The 21,601-nt window shown below is 36.7% G+C and overlaps 1 protein-coding gene across 1 annotated transcript in view; it reads right to left on the bottom strand.

Moving 5' to 3' along the window:
* Positions 1-21,601, bottom strand: part of LOC126817722 (fibrillin-2) — a 104,658-nt gene that overhangs the window by 54,307 nt on the left and 28,750 nt on the right. Inside the window, exons 10-33 of the mRNA XM_056100149.1 lie at positions 21,055-21,174; positions 19,903-20,025; positions 18,754-18,879; positions 18,216-18,338; positions 16,834-16,959; positions 15,968-16,177; positions 13,710-13,835; positions 13,092-13,217; positions 11,573-11,695; positions 11,052-11,192; positions 10,362-10,415; positions 9,560-9,688; positions 8,550-8,696; positions 7,678-7,725; positions 6,496-6,621; positions 5,778-5,906; positions 5,225-5,350; positions 4,277-4,402; positions 3,595-3,717; positions 2,930-3,052; positions 2,157-2,288; positions 1,277-1,399; positions 712-834; positions 117-242 (exon numbers count right to left, since the gene is read on the bottom strand). Coding sequence (XP_055956124.1) covers positions 117-242; positions 712-834; positions 1,277-1,399; positions 2,157-2,288; positions 2,930-3,052; positions 3,595-3,717; positions 4,277-4,402; positions 5,225-5,350; positions 5,778-5,906; positions 6,496-6,621; positions 7,678-7,725; positions 8,550-8,696; positions 9,560-9,688; positions 10,362-10,415; positions 11,052-11,192; positions 11,573-11,695; positions 13,092-13,217; positions 13,710-13,835; positions 15,968-16,177; positions 16,834-16,959; positions 18,216-18,338; positions 18,754-18,879; positions 19,903-20,025; positions 21,055-21,174 — 2,979 coding nt within the window. The remainder of the gene's footprint in view (positions 1-116; positions 243-711; positions 835-1,276; positions 1,400-2,156; positions 2,289-2,929; positions 3,053-3,594; positions 3,718-4,276; positions 4,403-5,224; positions 5,351-5,777; positions 5,907-6,495; positions 6,622-7,677; positions 7,726-8,549; positions 8,697-9,559; positions 9,689-10,361; positions 10,416-11,051; positions 11,193-11,572; positions 11,696-13,091; positions 13,218-13,709; positions 13,836-15,967; positions 16,178-16,833; positions 16,960-18,215; positions 18,339-18,753; positions 18,880-19,902; positions 20,026-21,054; positions 21,175-21,601) is intronic.

The following is a 21,601-nucleotide window of genomic DNA, read 5'->3' as shown; positions in this document are numbered from 1 at the left end:
GATTCCAACGACTGGCCTCAAAATATGATAAGACCTGATAGGATCACCACGATAACTCCACGATTAAAACTACAATTTAAATCGTAGCGCGAATCGTGACCTAGTATAACACTTACCAACACAGGCTCTTTCATCTTCGGTTGGTGCAAAACCCATATCACATTCACATCTAAATAATCCTGGAAGATTTAAACACTGGCCATTCTCACATAGATTGGGATTAATACTACATTCATCCACATCTGAAATAAAAACATTACCAAATCACATTACATTAAAAAACAGCATCTGAAATAAAGACATTACCAAATCACATTACATTAAAAAAAACATCAGGACATTGATGGGATACATATTGTATTAACCTTCCAGCACTCGACAAGAGTCCTATTTTTAAATTCGAGAGCCACGGTGGATAAGTGAGTAAGACGCTGGCTCGCTAGCCTGGGGGTCGCGTGTTCGATCCCTGCATTGGCCGAGAAGGTTTTCCGACGTGGTTTCCGACGGATGGCTTGGCAAGGACAGCTGTCTAGTCGTTTGGATGGAACGAAAATCCGAGGTCCTGTGTACACATTGGCATGCAAGTATGAACTCTGACGTGACCTTTCGCAACAACCGGTCAGATCTTCATGTAGTGTAGGCCATTGAAATTATAAAAAAACGAAACGAAATATAGATCTGCATTTTAATCAGATTGTCATATTTCCATACCTCTGCATTCAAAACCATCTCCACTGAAGCCATCATCACAGACACATCTAAAGCTTCCAGGTACATTAACACAAGCAGCATCTCTAGCACAGCCACCATTATCTCGTACACATTCATTGATATCTACAAATAATATAAATACAACACTGGTTTATTGACGCAGAAGACGAAGGGGAAGAACAAGTAGACGAATGAAAAGGAGAAAAAAATGAAGATCAAGAAGAAAAAGAAACATAATAAAAAGAACATCATGGTAAACTTTCCTCTACATGTAAAACCACCCCCAGAAAATCCTGGTAAACTAACGTTTACATGTGATACCCTCTCCAGTAAATCATGGTAAACTTACCTCTACATGTAAAACCACCCCCAGTAAATCCTGGTAAAGTTACGTCTACATGTAAAACCACCCCAGTGAATCATGGTAAAGTTACGTCTACATGTAAAACCACCCTCAGTAAATCCTGGTAAACTTACCTCTACATGTAAAACCACCCACCCAGTAAATCCTGGTAAAATTACCCGTACATGTAAAATTACCCCCAGTAAATCTTGATAAACTTACCTCTACATGTAAAACCATCTCCAGTAAATCCTGGTAAACAGTCACATTTATAAGAACCCCTTGTGTTAATACATCTAGCACTGTCATCACAAGCTGCTTCTCCAGATTCGCATTCATCCATATCTGTAAAAATGGATATACGATTCATAAATCTTATCATTTGTTCTACAATATGACCGTTTAAACATCATAAAGTCGATTATTCATGTTGAAGTAAAATGGGGTGTCATGTCCTTTTGTTCTGTACCAACGGTCATACACATGTACATGCACTGTGCTGTAAGGGAACTTTTAATTTCCATACAATCCCAATAACCAAGGGTTCTGTTACGTGCACCGTATTTTGGGCACACAGAACAATTAGAACCCCTGCAATTACAGAGAAAGAGAGAGAGAGAGAGAGAGAGAGAGGGTAACGTCCACTTGACACAAACCACGTCATTTCATGACTAACATATGGTTCAATTTTAATTCAATAATTCGTTTGCGCGTGGGGGTCTTTAGCAGTGGTAGGAAACCGGAGGATCCGGAGAAAACCCACGAGGTTGGAGAGGCGACCCTATTCCTTGTCACACACAAGCGGGGAATCAATGACAACCCATATGATACAACGCACGTAGGAGTCTTTAGCAGTTGGTGGAAACCGGAGAACCAGAGGGAAAATCCACGAGGTTGAAAAGACAACCCACGTACAACCAGGGAAACGAAACCACGTCACCTCCCCCCTCCCCTGCAATTACAGGCCTTACTGAAAAAGAAGTAATGGAGCTGGACATCCAGAGGAAACCTATCGGTCAACACCGCGATCTTCTGGTTAGCAACCAGCGCCTTAATCCTGAACATTTTTGTAAGCAACACGAAAACACTGAAACATGATTACCTGTACAACCGGCATTACTGTCTTCTCCATCTACAGCATACCCATTTTCACATTTACATATAAAAGACCCATGTGTATTCTGACAATATCCACTTAAACATAGATTCCTATTCAAGAAACATTCGTCAATATCTGGAATAATAATAGAATATTATTTTATATATACATGTATCTGTCGTGGTATGTCTCTCTGATTGGGACTCGCGAATACGATAGAAATGCCCCGAGGCTCAAATTCGGGGCATCAGGGCAGCCCGAACAAGGGAGTGAAACAGACATATATCGGTGTTATGCTACTTCTGGTTTCACGAAACTCCCATGAGGAAACCACACAAGATTCTGTCCGTACAATCTGTCCGGATAAACAGTTAGTTATTTTAAATCGCAAGAACGGTTGTATTATGTGAATCAGGAACCGACCATGATGGTCCATGACGTCATTGCATCCATCTTTGAATTATGACGACTTATCACAAATTGATGCGCAATCTAAATTGTCATGTCTATCGTAAAGGTACTGGCGGAACCGTGGGCTTTAGTAAAAACAACGCGGCAAGCAGATAAATATCAGTTCCTGCTTCAAAACATTCCTAGCCTATCTCCCCAAGCAGTATGTAACGTCCAGTCGCGATATCGTGACTCTGAGTATGCATATGTGTCGAAACGACTACCGGTATACGTATCACAACCAACTAAAATCTGGGCTTCTTCGCGATTCTAACTCGACTACCGTATTACAACGAAAACGTGTATTGTAATTGTGTCAGACTCACCTAAACATTGCCTTTGGTCAGGTGAGGTTGTAAGTCCGCCATCACATGAACACCTGTATCCACCTGGTTCATTAATACATCTACCACCTTTACAGGTATCACGCTCCGTACACTCATCAACATCTGGTTAAATTAAATTAAAAATATGATCGAGTTGATAATCAATAAAACAATATTTGGTATAACCAATAGCCCCTGCACACAGTATGTGCTGGCCAAACTATACATCCGATGGAGATTATCAGCAACGGATTACGGTTCAGGTCTCGAGTTCACAAAGCATTCTCAGTCTTAAGTTAACAATTTACGTAAAATTGTTCGCCTTATTTAAAATAAATTATAGCCCTTTTTCAAATATCCAATACATCAATAAAAAACTATGTACAAAGTTTTGTTTTTCAAGATCAAAGATACTTCTTATAAACAGTGATTGAAAGATGAGTATATTTTTAACTGAAGTCTGAGAATGCTTTGTGAAACCGGTTGGATGTTTAAATAATCCTACACACATGAAAGAACATGAAAATGGAGGAGTTGAGGGGTTTGGGGGATGTAACGTCCTTCTATGCTGCACCAACATGGGTCCAGAAACAAACAGATATAGTATTATATTAAAAAAAATAAATCTAAGTGTTCTTGGATATGCCTTAGTTACAAACACTTACCAACACAAGTCCTGCCATCTATCATGAGATTATATCCAGCTTCACAGCCACATGAAAAACTTCCTGGTGTATTAACACATTCAGCCGCACAACCGCCATTTCTATCTCGACATTCATCTGTATCTGTAAAAATGAGTGCGAATTTAAATATTAATTTGAAAAGTTTATTTTGAATCAAGAGCTGGAAAACGACATCACCGGTCACTTTTCTTGGAAGTCCAACTCAAGCGTTAGCGTTGAGTTCTGCAAACGTTCCGAATCTGAATCACTGAGGTGGTCACTGAACCGTTCTGAGAACGGCAAGGTTAGATATTCATGGTTTAAACGGCATTCTGGGAATGGTTTGCATTCTATTCGTCACTATTGACGTTGATCGTTTCCCCCACCAACTTTAAAGACTCATAGAAGCTACGACCTTTAATTTCGCCACATCTGGTAACGTGATAGGATGGAACAACTTGGTGTGACTGCTAACTCATTCAAGATATGCACAAAGTGTCTGGAACAGGTCTGAGAGCAAGTCAAAATCTTCTATAATAGGTTAATTAAGGAGTTAATTATCAACATATTACGTACCCATTTCAAAGAGTAAACAAAAATTATTCTTGATCATTATTATTATTCTGGACTCCAAATCCGGGATTTAGGAGCCATTTTGACGGAAAAACATTGATGTTCTTACCTATACAGGAAGTTTTTAAAGAATTTGGTTGATAACCCTGTCCACATATACATTGATATCCGCCCATAAAGTTTTCACAATGACCATTAGAACATATACTACTGTCTGTTCCACATTCATCAACATCTGAAATATTAAAATGTACCAAGAATCATTTTGTGTATGCTGTTGATGATTGTAAGAATAATGCTGATTACTGTATTGCCTGGAGTCACGGTGGCTAAGTGAGTAAGAGTCTGTCTCGCTACACTGGAGGTCGCGGGTTGGATACCGGTGTTGGCAGAGAAAGTTTATCTGGGTTTTCCGACATGGTCTCCCCTTGTAAGTTGTGCAGAATGGAGGGCCTGCCAAGGACAACGGTCTAGTCGTTCTGATGGGACGAAAAACCGAGGTCCATGTACACATTGGCCTGCACGTAAAAGATCCCTTGGCAGTTGGCTTTTGATCTAAGAGTAGACCGTAGCGCCGCTGCCCGGGCAAATTTTCCCTCATAGTACACTTTATGGCGTATGCCCGTCTTCATTAGCCCAGTTCGGAGCCGAAAAGTATGACGTTAAACTCCATTTCATTTCATTTCATTGTATGACCGCCTGTGTCACTGTACAAGAGTCAACTGAAAGATAACTTTATATAAATCTACGACCGTTGTTAGCTAAATAACTGTTGATAAGTGTACGAACATTGTCAGCTAAATGTACGACCATTGTCAGCTAAGTGTACGACCATTTTTAGATAAGTGTACGAACATTGTCAGCTAAATGTACGACCATTTTCAGATACGAGTACGACCATTTCCAGATAAGTGTACAACCTTTTTTCAGATAAGTGTACAACCTTTTTTCAGATAAGTGTACGAACACTGTCAGCTAAATGTACGAACATTGTCAGATCTATATGTACCATGTTTATTGGTCACCAGTGACGTGTGTAATATTGTATATAGCATACCTTTACATGACAGCCCATCAAGGCCTAACTCATGACCGTCTGGACAATCACATCTATAGCTACCCGGTGTATTAACGCATACCCCACCACGACACATTGGTCCATCACTTTCACATTCATTGATATCTATATAGACAAAAACATGGTATCATTATTTCACAATCTAATTTATATCAACGAACGTCAATCTATTTCGTTTCTTTTTTTCTATAGTTCAAAATTTTGTTTTACTTGCCTTTACTACACTAGAATCTGGAAAAGTTAGTTTATAACTTTGATGCAATTGGCATTTGAATATGTAAACACGGCTATATGTCAATGTAATACAGAGGCTTGTTTCTCGAAATCTTAACTAATGATAGAATCCAAATTTTAGTAGATACTTCAATTTTGATTGGCTAATGACTAAAATCAATCTAATATCATCCAATCAAATTACTAAAATTTAGATTTTATCTTAGTTAAAAATTCGTGAAACAGCCCCCTGGTTTTAAAATTGTGTGTAATGTAATATAAAGGGAGATAACCGCGTTTATTGTCGTTCGTTACTCACCCATACACATGGTGTCCATCATAACGCCTTCATAACCAGCATCACAAATACATCTAAATCCCCCTAATGTATTTTCACATTGTCCATTATTACACACAGCAGTTAATGAAATACGACATTCATCAATATCTGGAAAACCAATAAATCGTGTTTAATAATTCACGCTCAGGTAAGTCCTGAAATAATCACTCCAAGAAAAATTGAAATGGAGTTTAATGTCCTACTTTTCGGCAATAATCAGACTACCGATTGATCTTTATCGGATTGCACTTGTAATGTGCATGTCAGTATGTACACAGGACCTCCTGCACAACTGGCACACCTGCATACCTCGTTGGAAAATCCCCGGAAAAATTTCTCGACCAACACCGGGAATGAATCCCTGACCCCCTGTTCTATAATATGTTCAAATAGTTACGTTACTGATAATGTCATGTTACAAGATCACAATATCATTCAAATGGCGGACTATTCAATACCTTTATCATCAAATAAATGTAATTCAACCGGTTGCCATGTCAACAATATAAACTATAGATTTACCTGTACAATTGGTTACCATGACAACTATACAAACTGCATTTTTACGTGTACAATTGGTTGCATTGACAACTATACTATATATTTACCCGTACAATTTGTTACCATGACAACTATATAAACTACATTTTTACCTGTACAATTGGTTGCCTTTTAACTATATATACTACATATTTACCTGTACAATTGGTTCCCATATCATCTTTAGCGAATCCTGGTTCGCAGGTACAGGTAAAACTACCTTGTGTATTTCTACATCTACCATTCTGACAAATATCAGGAAATAATTGACACTCATTTATATCTGTAAATAGTTGATTCAATAACATTAAACATCACCGGAAAAACTTCATAATTGTTTTAAATAATGCAAGTAATTATGTCAATATATCCTTTCCATAAGTAAAACACGAACCCGATTGTCAGTGTTATCTGCCACAGGTAAATTAGCGATCTGCCAAGAGATCTTTTACGTGCATGCCAATGTATACACGGGACTTCGGTTTTCCGTCCTATCCGAACGACTATACAGATGTCCTTGGCATGCCTTCCATTATGCGACATGGACAAGGGGAAACCACGTCGGAAAATCCAGATGAACTTTCTCGGCCAATGCAGGGATCGAACACACGACCTCCTGGCTAGCGAGCCAGCGTATTACTCACTTAACCACCGTGGCTCCTTCGAGATTTAACACTCAATATTTAAACAACAGATTCATTGATACATTATCGCCAACAAGGCAACAAAAATATTTGGAACAGATTCATCCATTTGAAGGCGTTTCCAGATCAAGACCATTTTATTTTTGACGAACGGGAGGGTTTGGCAGATGAAGATTCGTCTCTACAACTAGGGTTTGGGGCTTTCCACCTGGGGCGAGGGGGTCCTGATGGAGACCCACTTCTACAAATAGTAATCATTGTTTCTTTAGTGCTTATTTTGTATAACGGGAGGATTTCCTTATTTGGGCATCTTCAACAATCTGGTTAAAATACACATCTATGTTTCGTTTCGGTTTTTTTATACTTTCGATGGCCTACACTACATGAAGATCTGACCGGTTGTAGTGAAAAGTCGCGCCAGATGTCGTACGAACGGTTTTTCACCCTATGACGCCAGACATTCGATTACCCACACTTCCGTGGATCGCACGCCAAGAACTCGCCGTAACAGATCGTTTCATTGGCTAATCTCTCACTTCAACCAGAACGCCGTTTATATAACAACTGTTCCAAGTGTAGTAAAGACAAGTAAAACGAAATGTTAAACTATAAAAAACGGAACGAAATAGGATCTGTGTTTTAATCAGATTGCATCTTCAACAACTCGTGTATATTATTTTTTCTGTCTAATTTACCTCCAATCTCGAAATTTGGGTTGTCCACACACAGCTGTTCAAACGCCTCTGAAAATAAAAAATGTATGGTGAAACATATGTGTTTAAACTAATCAAAAAACGAGTATTTATACATTTAACAAGAGCGTCCACAATATTTTTCAAAATGATCAAGGGCCATAACTCAGACAGTAATTATCGGAAATCGGTGAAAATCGGATATTATCTTTAGCCTCGGACCGACGGGTGCGACGACAATATACGACCACATTTCAATGTGGGGGTATAAAAAGTGAAAGATGAGGTAATTGAATATTTGGAAAAACATTATTAAAGCGGAATTTGGTAAGATATATTATAGATGCCTTATGTAAGCTTATATAATATATAATATTTTGAAAATTTCAGTCAAATTACTTCACTTTGAACAAAGGAATCCCCGATATAATTTATAGGCCAGGCTGAATTGTCATTAATACCGCTGTTACGATAATAAACAAGCCTCGATTATCCGTTTTAAGAAGACCGCATCCACCAGAAACAGTATTTGAATCCACAAAATATCATAGACATCCGATGGCATCGGGGGTTGATTATAGTCTTGGTAAGTTAATTAATAAATAATTTATATAAAATTTAGGGCCTAAAGAAAGACCTGCAATAGGCACTTGTGTAATGTATGTTTAAATGAAGTATTAATCAAGTAATGATATGCAAGTTAAAATGATATCCTAACATTTATATGTTCGGGCTATTTCTTGATACTAGGATGTTAGCCTGATTAACAACGACTCGTCAGACAATCAAGTTTTCATTTAGTATTAAAGTTATTTTTTTCACCGAATAGGGCATAGTTGAAAGGTATCAACCCATTTATATCTATGTTAATTTACCTGTTCCACGAGTTGGACATGGTTGACAAGGTTGACCCCATGCTGTACCAATACTGCAACAACACTGACCACGTAAATAAGCACCTGTTACTGGTCTCATACAGAATCCTCTATTATAATCCTGATAACAAACTCCTACTCTCATATCTACAGATAGAACAAACACAAGATTTATATTATACAATGTTTCCGTCTTATATCTACAGATAGAACAAAACATGATTTATAATATACAATGTTCCCGTCTTATGTCTACAGATAGAAAAAAACATGATTTATAATATACAATGTTCCCGTCTTATGTCTACAGATAGAACAAAACATGATTTATAATATACAATGTTCCCGTCTCATATCTACAATTAGAACAAACACAATGGGCAGTCGCACTATGGTCTACTCTTATATCGAATTCGAACTGCAAAGGGATCTTTTACCTGCAGGCCAATGTATACACGGGACCTGGGTGTTTCGCCCCACCCAAAGGACTAGACAGCTGGCCTTGTAACACCCTCTGCCCTACACCAATGACAAGGGGAGGGGGGAAAAGACGTCGGAAAATATCGATGAACTTTCTCGGCAAATGCAGGGATCGAACCTCCTACCTCCAGACTAGCGAGCCAGCGTCTTACCCATTCAGCCACTGTGGTTCCCTGCATATATCAGATGTGCAATAATGTAATATCGTACGATGATAATTCTAGCATCAAATGACCATAGTCCTAGTTAATTACATCACCCCAGGCCGTATGGAAATTAACGGACTGTCGCTCGACCATCCCCACCATCCCCTCTTCACCCTCATTAATAATATAGTTATTATTTAGCATACCCACCCATCGTAATCCTGTTGGATCTAATGTTAAACCAAATTCTACACTGAAATACATACCAACACATCGTAATCCTGTGGATCTAACGTTAAACCAAATGGTACAATGAAATACATACCAACACATCGTAATCCTGTGGATCTAACGTTAAACCAAATTCTACACTGAAATACATACCAACACATCGTAATCCTGTTGGGTCTAATGTTAAACCAAATGGACAAGTACATTTAAATGAGCCTTCTAGATTTACACACTGACCACCACCTTTACATATATCTTGAAACACCTCACATTCATTGATATCTGTAAAATAAAAACAAAAATGTCCATGATTCAATCAATCTGATAAAATACAGATCTATATTTCATTTCTTTTTTATATTATTTAGATGACTTCTACTACATAACATCTGACCAGTTGTAGTGGGAGCTCGCGTCAGGGGTCATACGTGTCGCTGAGGCCGCGACAATCACTGATAAGGATGACATCGAATCGACTTAATGAGCCACAAATATTAACTTTTTTCCTCCGACACATTAAATTCTAAAACATTTTTTTATGTATTAGAAAAATAAATAAAGACGTTTGACGTATTTGTAGGTAAAAATGCTCCATTCCGCCCGAACCAGTAAGGTCTTATGTGAACAATGCACGCGCCATTGCGCCAATGATTGACGCCGCCTGATGAAAGTCACGTGTTGAAGGTAGTCATGTTTTACAGATATATTAGAAGACTTTCGTATTCCTCTGTAAAACAGATTGTTCCTAGTGCAGTAAAGACAGGTAAAAAGAAATTTTGAACTATAAAAAACGAAACGGAATAGGATCTGTGTTTTAATAAGATTGGAATCAAAGATATGTACCATTTTTCCAGCTTTAAACTACAACAGGATATGGGTTTAAGTTTATAGTTCACAATATTTGATACGGGGCTTCGAGCCATGGTCAATCCAATACCAATAAATAAATACTTACCGACACAATTGACACCCAATCGGTTTGCAAACCCTTTAGGACACTGCAGTTCCGCTGAAAATGAAAACAGTAGCTTAGTATACTGCAAAAAGCATCTCATCACACAGAGCTATTGGTGATGTACGAAGCTGAATGCTTCATAAAATTATGGTATTGGGGATTTTAATGTTGTTGTAAAGTATTTTCTTTTTTGGGTGTCCTTTAATGGCTGAAGAGTAAACACTCTAGGATATGTACTTACTTTATGTAGGACATGGTTGACGTGACTATGTTCAGTGTGTTTTATATACTTAATTTATGTAGGATATGGTTGACGTGAACAGTGTTCAGTGTGTGTTATATACTTGCATTGTATGGGACATGGTTGACATGGACAGTGTGTTCACTGTTTTATATATTTACATTGTGTAGGACATGGTTGACATGAACAGTGTTCAGTGTGATTTATATAATTACATTGTATAGGACATGGTTGACATGAACAGGGTGTTTTATATACATTGTATAGGACATGGTTGACATGTACAGGGTGTTTTATATACATTGTGTAGGACATGATTGACATGAACAGTGTTCAGTGTGATTTATATAATTACATTGTATAGGACATGGTTGACATGAACAGGGTGTTTTATATACATTGTATAGGACATGGTTGACATGACTCTGTTCAGTGATTTATATACTTACATTGTATAGGACATGGTTGACACGGACTACCCCAGGCTTTACCGATACTACCACAACATTCAGCTTGTAATAACATAGAATCGATAGAACCTTCACAAACTCCATTTTTAATAGTTAACCAACATGCTCCTCGTTTATTATCTACAACAACAACAACAACAATGGTCATTTTAATATTAATATTTATCTACATGACAATCATCTTTATTTTAAAATCGACAAGATACCTTTAAAATACTGGAAATAATCAGCCTCTTCCTATTAAAACTATCAAAATAAGCAGTTAAATCTAATGCATCGACCATCGGTGGAAAATTATTCCGATTTAAATAACCAGTGCTGATTGAACTATGATAAATATTACAGATATATTTCGAATATTTCGGATATAGGTGTGCTATCTGGCTGTATTATGTTGTAGTAAATCCCATTTCTACCACTTAAATAGCTTGCCTTTCACCCTTCGCAACAAACCAGAGAAAACCAGACATGATGTTCCAGAAGAACTAACTGAATCTTACCTAGACAGATGAGGCCTGTTGGATCTAATACTGTACCAGGTGAGATACATTTACATTTAAAACTACCAGCTAGATTTATACATTGTCCGTTGATACAAGGACTTTCTCTACATTCATTCGTATCTGAAAATATAAAACTCAGTTTATACACGGGTTGTCACTACATTCATTCGTATCTGAAAACAAATAAACATGTACGATCGTGCAATGGACCAGGAACTGACCCTGGTCCATGTTGTGGGATGAAATTCAAAATTCTAATTCACCAAATCGATACAGATTTGTTCAAAGAACAGGCATGTCAATATTCATGACGATCGGACTTGAATTGACGTAGCCTTGGGTTTTTTCGAAGAGCGTCACCCCACGAAGAAGAAGAATCCAGTTTTCACATACTACCACATTTTTCTTTTATACCTAAACTTTCTCCACATTCAGTGCCATCAACAAATAACAAATAAAGTATAACACCCAATTTTCAAATAGTGTGAACCTTAATTATTATAAATGCGTTATTCTATCAAACGTCGCACAGACAAAAAGACAAGCAGCATTCTTACTAACTTACTGTCTAAATGGGTATTATTGATGGAATAACTTCTAGATCTAGATAAAGCATTTGTGTTTAAACATAATATTACACAATCTGATTAAAACATAGGTCCTATTTCGTTTCGTTTTTTATAGTTCAAAATGTCATTTTACTTGTCTTGACTACACTAGGATCTTGAAGAGTTGATGTATAACTCGCGTTCTGGTTGAAGTGAGGGATTAGCCAATGAAATGAAACGGTTTGTTATGACGAGTGGCACGAGGTGCACGGAACTGTGGGTAGCCCACTAGAAACATCAAAGCTGATTGGTTAATCAATTGTCCAACTCATAGGGTCAAAAGCCGCTCGTGTGACCTCTGATGCGACCTGCCATATAGTTTAGGCCATCAGAGGTATGAACAAAAACGAAACGAAATATAAATCTGTATTTCAATCAGATGTAACATTACACTCTTTCTCGTCCACATGAATAATTTTGATGACTTTAAAGGCTCAATACCACTCTTGTTGTAACTGAATAATATGTCCCAATCTTTATTCTAGTCAACAAATTGTACTATTTTACAATATTCCAATTAATTGATGATACAATTTCATCTTAACACACCTTATTTAAAAAATTGGAAAAAGTCAACTAAATGATTTGAAACGTCTAACGTAAACCTTTTCAAATGAAACTTCGATTTAAAAATATTTTCGAACACTCTGGACAAGTAAAATAGGATGTAATGGATAATTTACACAACAGGTAGGACACTTAAACATCTAGTACTTAGATAGAGATATTATTTATTTTCTGGAGCTTTCAAGCCAGCAAGAGTGTTATTGTCCCTTTAATATAACAACAAAACCCTCTTGTATGCATGTAAAACATCATATATTTGGACAGATATTGATAACTTACCCTCACACATTCCATTCCAGATATAACATCAAACCTTCTGGACAGACACATTGATAACTTACCCACACACATTCTAGATATAGCATCAAATGTTAGTCCTTGTGGACAGATACATTGATAACTGCCTGGTGTATTCCGACATTGACCACCATCACATAAATTACGATCCCTAGAACACTCGTTAATATCTGAAATATATCAACAATTAGGATTTTATTATATATTCATTTTCACGGTAGCATGGCACTGACATTTTAACCGAACAAAACCATTAAAATCAACCTTAACGTTCCAAGACGAGATCGTCGATAGAACTCGGCACCACTTTTTTCGGGTTTTGAAAAAATCAGCCATCGAGAAATATTTTGTTCTAGTTCTGTTAATTAAATGGACACTTTTTGGCAACTGATTATTTTAAATAATATTTTTAACAATTTATAATTAGAGGTATAGAAAAAGAGAGAATGACAGATCTTATGATACAATGCGTACACGCTAACCATTCGGACCCGCCCCCCCCCCCCTCTTCCTCCCACCTTTTTAATTTTGATTAACTCGTTATTTTCAATTTTAATTAACTCGGGATTTTAAATTTTAATTAACTCGGGATTTTTAATTTAATCAGCTAGTGATTTTTAATTTTAATTAACTCGCTTTTACACAGGCTTGTTGAAACTTACCATTGCAGCGTTTTCCCGATCTATCAACCTGGTATCCAGGATTACAAATACATCTATAATCTTTCATTATATTCTCACAAACACCATTTTCACAGATATTGGGAAACATTCGACATTCGTTGATATCTACAAATATTAGAAAAAAAAAACATACTTTAACACCAGATACCCTCGCAGTTGGAACATGAAATAAGAGTAGGTCGTAGTGACATTGTCCTTTCAAAAGTTTCTGAGCTAGCGCTGGCTTGTGTTGTCTGTATTCTTAAAGGCTCAATACCACTCTTGTTGTAACTGAATAATATGTCCCAATCTTTATTCCAGTCAACAAATTGCACTATTTTACAATATTCCAATTAATTGATGATACAAATTTCATCTTAACACACCTAATTTAAAAAAATTCAGCTAAATGATTTGAAAAGCCTGACGTAAAGCTTTTCAAATGTGACTTGGATTTAAAAATATTTTTGAACACTCTGGACAAGTAAAATAGGATTTAATGGATAATTTACACAACAGGTAGGACACTAACACATCTAGTACTTAGAATAAGGCTATTTTTTTATTTTCTGGAGCTGTCAAGCAAGCAAGAGTGTTATTATCCCTTTAACTAGTTCGATACCCGTCTTCACCCGTCTTCACCCTGAGCCCAAAATCTGCTTTTTCGTTCGTTCTAGGTGTTTAACATCCGCTTCCACCTAAGGTGATATCTGCTTACTCACCATCTTCATTTCTTGCATGCTTTCCCAGTAGTTTACATCATCTGTTACTATTATTAATTTTAATGACCAGAATAAACAGAGTTACCTCCCGTTACACGTTAAAATTGCAGTAAAACAGTTCGCCTACAGGCACAATCCAACATGGATTTTTGGTACATGTAATTAAGGGGTATCTCTGGTTGATCAGCATTAACTAAGTATTGTTGTGTACATGTATATATTGTCTTGTCATATTTTCATATTTTATCATTGCTTAATAATGACTAGAGAAGCCTAGTCGAAACGTCACTCAGTAATAAGCAGTAATTGTATTCCATAGAATTGTGAGCTGTCTTTCTTGACCTTCATAAATCATGGCCTAAAACATTCACGGGGGTCATCCATGCCTGTTAATCTGATATCACATATGTGATGGGCCATATACATACACACGTCTTTCATTTTATTGATAGAGATAGATATCGTTTGCAGTGAATGCCGAATGTTTACAAAATGTCATTTGATCATATCTTAACAATTACTGAACCATTTGTGGACTACTAGAGAATCAACTATAACAATACTGTAGTTTGTAAGGAGAGCCACGTTGGCTAAGTGGGTAAGACACTGGCTCGCTAGCCCGGAGGTCGCGTGTTCAATCCCTGCATTGACCAATAAAGTTCAATCAGGCTGGTTTCAACAGAGGACAGAGCCACGGTGGCTAAAAGGGTAAGACGCTGGTACGCTAGCCTGGAGTTCGCATGTTCGATCCCTGCATTGACCGAGAAAGTTCCCCATGTCAGTGGTGCAGGATGGAGGGTCTGACAAGGACAACTGTCTAGTCATACGGATGGGGCAAACAAACGAGGTCCCGTGTATACATTGGCGTGCACGTGAAATATCCCTTGGCAGTTGGAATTGGATATAAGTGTAGGGCATAGTGCCGCTGTCCGGGCACAATTTCCCTAATAGAACACTGTATGACGTATGCCCAGTCGGAGCAGAACAGTGGGACGTTAAACCCCATTTCATTTCATTTCCACTGACAGTTTCATTTTATTTTCTAAATATGGTCCAATACGTTGGGATTCGACATAAGAGCAGGCCAAAGTTCCGCTGTCCGGGCACAATTTCCCTCATAGCACACTGTATGGCGTGTGCCCGTCTTCATTAGTAGAACAGTAAGACGTTAAACCCCATTTCACTTCATACTTTGTAAAGAGAGAGATAGAGATAGAAATGGGGTTTAACGTCCACTCGACAAAAAATAACTCATTTCGGGACTAACACATGGTTCAATTTTATTTCAATAATTCGCTTGCGCGTAGGGGTCTTTAGCAGTGAGAGGAAACCGGAGGATCCGGAAAAAACCCATGAGGTTGGACAGACGACCTCACTCCTTGGCACGTACAACCGGGAAACGAAAAAACGCCAGTTGACTCAATGACAGACCATATTATACAGCGCGCACCTGCTAACCATTCGGCCATCCAACCTCCCGCCGCTTCATATTTTGTAAGGGATTAACAATCCCGCAAATGATGTTCAGAGACTTACCTGCTCCATCGTGGTCCATCCCATGTCCGTTACGACACAAGGCTTTAAAGGCTGGATCAGTCATAGCTGGACATCTTTCACATCCTGTTCCCCAAGCAACACCAGGACTCACCATACTACAACAACAAATAGATTTGGTGACCAGCTGATCAAGAGGATTAACACAGCGACCATTTCGTACCTCAGGAAAACATAAATCTCTCTTCGTATCTGTAAAACATATATAAAGAATAATCAGTTCTAAAGGTTTACTTAGTTTTTGACGGACAGGGAGAGAGAGAGGGAGAGAGAGAGAGAGAGACAGAGACAGAGAGTGAGAGAGGGAGAGAGGGGGAGAGAGAGAGAGAGAGAGAGGGAGAGAGAGAGAGGGAGAGAAAGAGTTTAACGTCTACTCGACACAAACGAGATCATTTGAGGACTATGGTTCATTTTATTTCAACAATTCGCTTGCGCGTAGGGGTTTTTGGCAGTGGGAGGAAACCGGAGGACCCGGAGAAACCCCAGAGGTAGTCAACATGGTAAATCAATTCTTGGCTGATATAAAACCAATGTCCAATTGCAACTGTGACTAATTGCAAATCAATCCGCTGAGCAAAGCTGAGAAATAGACTCCTGTAGCTTCACAGAACGGGTTATAGTTTCCTTCAAAACGTTGAGAAATCTTGGAGTTGTTAACCAATTTCGGTAACACCACTCAACTGGACAGCTGCATAGTATAGTGTCACACTTCTACTACAAGGTATTCTAGACTAATAATTAGCCTTAAAGCAACATACGTAGAACTCACAGAATATGATAACTTTGAAAGTCGAATATAAATATATTATTTCAAAAGGTTGATGTACAATCTGCTTTTCTGAACGTACCTCGACAAGTTCTTCCATCTGGACCAAGAGTCATTCCACCAGTACATTCACATCTAAAACTTCCCTGATTATTTATACATTGTCCATTAACACAGCTTTCAGGATTTACCACACATTCATTTATATCTACAAACATTAATATAATAATAAACATGTTTATATCTGCAAAAATTGGTACAAAAATAAAAATGTTTATACCTACAAACATTGGTACAAAAATATTTATGGAATAATAAATAAGATCTTGCCCCCCAAAAATATAAATTTGTATATCATAATAAGTCAGGCTTACAAGAAAAAAATAATAAGGCAAAAGAAAATACAATAAAATAGCTCTTCCAAGAAAAAAAGAAGAAGAAAGTTCTTACAAGAAGAATAATAATGTTTATAAAATAATAATAATAATGTTTATAAAATAATAATAATGATGTTTATAAAAAAATAATAATAATGTTTATAAAATAAAAACAATGTTTATAAAATAAAATAAAAATGTTTATAAAATAATAAAAATGTTTATAAAATAACAAAAATGTTTATAAAATAACAAAAATGTTTATAAAAATGTTTATAAAATAATAATATTTACAAAATAGTTTAAAAATACTAATGTTTATAAAATAATAATATTTATAAAATAATGATATTTATAAAATAATGATATTTATAAAGTAATGATATTTATAAAATAATTATATTTATAAAATAGTTAATGAATACCAATGTTTATAAAATAGATAATAAATGCCAATGTTTTATAAAAATGGCTAATAAAATAATGTTTATAAAATAATAATGTTATAAAATAATAATGTTATGAAATAATAATGTTATAAAATAATAATGTTATAAAATAATAATGTTATAAAATAATAATTTTATAACTTGTTTGTCGAGAGAAAATAACAATTGGCTATTGTTTATTAAAATAAACAACGAGAAATGACATACTTAACTAAATTATAAATGAATCAATGAAATTAACGAATTTCTCCCTCTAGGGCCGATATAAATCATGAAAAGTGGAATATGGACAAGACCTTACCGATACAGACTTCTTCTCCTGGGGCCGATATAAATCATGAAATGTAAATAGACAATGACATACCTGTACAGCCCACCCACCCCCACATCCAACGGTGCCAATATAAATCATGAATTAATAGAAGGATCGCTGACAGGTGGTATACAGACTTCACTTCCTGGGGCCAATATAAATCATGGAAGGTGGTATATGAACAAGAACTTACCGATACAGACTTCACTTCCTGGGGCCAATATAAATCATGAAAGGTGGTATATTGACAATAACTTACCAATACAGACTTCACTTCCTGGGGCCAATATAAATCATGAAAGGTGGTATATGGACAATAACTTACCTATACAGACTTCACCTCCTGGGGCCAATATAAACCCTACTTTACAGATACATTTAAAACTACCATCCATGTTGATACACATGCCATTAGTACACATCCCTGTTCTTCTACATTCATCGTAATCTGTAAAAAAATATCGATCATCAATATCAATACATATCGATCAGCATAATCTATGCATATAAAGCTCGTTCATCAATATCGATCATTGTAATATATAGAAATAACTATAGATCATCGTAATCTATACCAATAAATATCGATTATCGAAATCCATCACCGTAATCTATACAAATAAATATTAATCATCATAATCTATACGAATAAATATCGATTATCGAAATCTATACAAATCTATGCAGATTTGATGAAAATTTTGGGAGTAAAATGTTGAAGCGTTGAATTATTAATAAGCACAATGATGGAATTCGGGTGATTCTGACCATGGAAACTTGTGTCAAGTAAATATCTATTTGTATCGATTCACACCCAATGATGAACTATTTTGTGCTAAAACAATGTATAATTGGTACTATACCTGAACAGAAAGCGCCATCAGGAGATAATTTATATCCAGCATTACATTGACAATAATAACTTCCTTCTGTATTTCTACATTGACCATTAATACACAGTCGTCCATTCTCTGTACATTCATTTATATCTAAAATACAAGAGGGTTTAAAGGGACCATCCCAATTTTAACAGAGTCTCAGAAATAAAAGTCCGTGTACGTATGAAATTTAAGCGCTAGACTATACAGGAATGGTGTATTTACCTTGTCTAAAAATTTCAGCTCAAAATACTGAGTCGTTTGGACGTGAACGTCAAAACCGCTTATCCGGACACGTAACCCGTTTGAGATGTCCGGTCAATTCGTTCGTTGGGTGACCTGATAATCTATTGCCGTTGGAAAACGTATCACGTTTATTGGGTTAGCTGCTCGACCCCAAAGTAGAGGATTTTAAGGACTTTTAACACAAAATTAAACAGTTTTATTCCCCTTTTATATATGGTCGAACCAAACTGGTTTAAACAGAGAACAGCTGTCTTATTTTGATTATTTTCATGAAAAATGTAGCTTGATTCATTTAAACCAAAATACTTGGAGTTGTAATCAAGGTTAGTCGATACACCAGTGTAGGTATCAAATTGTCAGATGTTAGAGACGGTAAAAGCTCTAAATCAAAGTGATTTTGCAAGGGAGAATTAAATCGGAACTAAAGCCAATCGACATGCCCATAATAATCGGAAACACAAAACACGGTAGATATAATATAAACTGATCACTTGCTGATGAGGATGGGGGGAGGGGGGGGGGGGCTGGGGATGCTGACGACAAAACTATCACGAGTGCGGACATGCATATTCGAGTAATAATAACAATGACATGCCCAAATAATACTAATAACTATCCATATTTTGGCATATTTTTTTAGAAAACTCCAACCCATATCACATCATATATATATAGTTTCTAAATAGATAATTTAACTGGCTTTCACAAAATAATATCCCAAGCTCTCTAGCAGTATGGATAAGCTGTGGTACTGGAAGACATACCATAACAAAGCTTCCCATTATTCGACCCAAGAAAGATCGTACATTTTAGTTTCTAACTGATTTCGACACAATAATAATCCAAAGTTCTAGCATTATGGATAAACTTTGATTGTAGAATACTTACCATAACAGACCTGTCTATTGTTGGATTGTTTATATCCTTCTTTACATTGACATTTATACGATCCATCCATGTTGACACAGATACCATTCGGACACATTCCTTCAGTAGCACATTCATTCATATCTGTACAGAGAATGTGTACAATATGTCAGGGAATAATGACGATATTATGTCTAAGAGAGAGAGAGAGAGAGAGAGAGAGAGAGAGAGAGAGGGGAGATGGGGTTTAACATCCGCTCGACACAAACTAGGTAATTTTGGGACTAACATATATGGTTCAATTTTATTTCAATAATTCGCTTGTGCTTTGGGGTCTTTAGTAGTGGGAGGAAAGACGAAGGGCCCGGGGAAAACCCACGAGGTTGCACAGGCGACCCTACTCCTTGTCACGTACAACCGGGGAATCGAAACCACACCAGTTAACTCAATGACATACCTTTTGATACAACGCACACGCGCTAACTATTCGGCCAGCATTAGAAAGAAGAAATATTATAAATTGGATCCAGTGTTTCTCACCCATTTTGTCACACGCCCTACTTCGACTTTTTAAATAATATTACCACCACACCATGATCGGATTAATTCAGATCTCATTGAAGGAGCTAAGTCTCTAACTCAATATTTTCCATAATATTCGAAATTAAAAACACGTATTAGAATTCAATATTGATTAATTTCAATGATGTTGTTATCTTGCAGTGAAACTAAAGGATCCTAATATCCAATATTTAAGATACAATTAACATTTTATAATCAGTACACGAGTCGTGTACCCTATGGTTTCAGATGCTATTTTGTAATCAACAAATAAAATCATACCCAACAACACAATGTGGAAGTAATTCGTATAGGCTGATTCACAAACGACAAAAAAATAATTTCTAAAAAACGTGTAAAATGAACTAAGCAGGCGTAAACGACTGCCGTTCAATTTGAGCTGTTCACGTATTTCACCGAACATAATTGATTAGAAATTATAATATTTTTTTCAAAAATTGAATATAAATCTCTTTACATATATTCATATTACACCAATATGTGCTTTAGAATCATGTTTGTCTAGTTCAAGGTTCCAAAAAATAGAGTCACACCCCCTTTAAAGTGATTTTAATTTTAGATTATAATTAGGTATAGGACTGCGTACCGTACCTGTACAGTAGCCATTAGGTGAAAGAACAAAACCAGCTTCACATTCACAGGTATAACTTCCAGGTGTATTAACACATCGGCCATTACCACATACCCTCGGTCTTAAACATTCATCTTCATCTAAAAATAGATTTATAAAATATATATATAGAGAGAAATGGGGTTTAACGTCCACTCGACACAAACTAGGTCAATTCGGGATTTACATATGGTTTAATTCTATTTCAATAACTCGCTTGTGCATGGGAGAAAACCGGGTGACCCGGAGAAATCCCACGAGGTTGGAGAGGCGACCCTACTCCTTGTCACGTACAACCGGGGAATCGAAAGAAACCACGCCAACTGACTAAATGACAGACCTTATAATACAGCGCGCACGCGCTAACTATTCGGCCAAGCAGGCCCGAGGAACTTTCTTGAGGAATGGTTAGTTTGCCAGTGCCATACTCGCACATCACCGTGGCTTCGCAATTTTAGGAATGGAATTGCGGTAAAACCTCTTTTGAGGCACATCGTACAAATTTAAAGAGGCATTATGGGAGATTAG

Source organism: Patella vulgata, chromosome 4 (genome assembly GCF_932274485.2).
Source record: "Patella vulgata chromosome 4, xgPatVulg1.2, whole genome shotgun sequence".
Lineage (NCBI taxonomy): Eukaryota > Metazoa > Mollusca > Gastropoda > Patellidae > Patella > Patella vulgata.
Note: the sequence above shows the minus strand (reverse complement) of the source record. Positions and strands in the feature narration are given on the sequence as shown.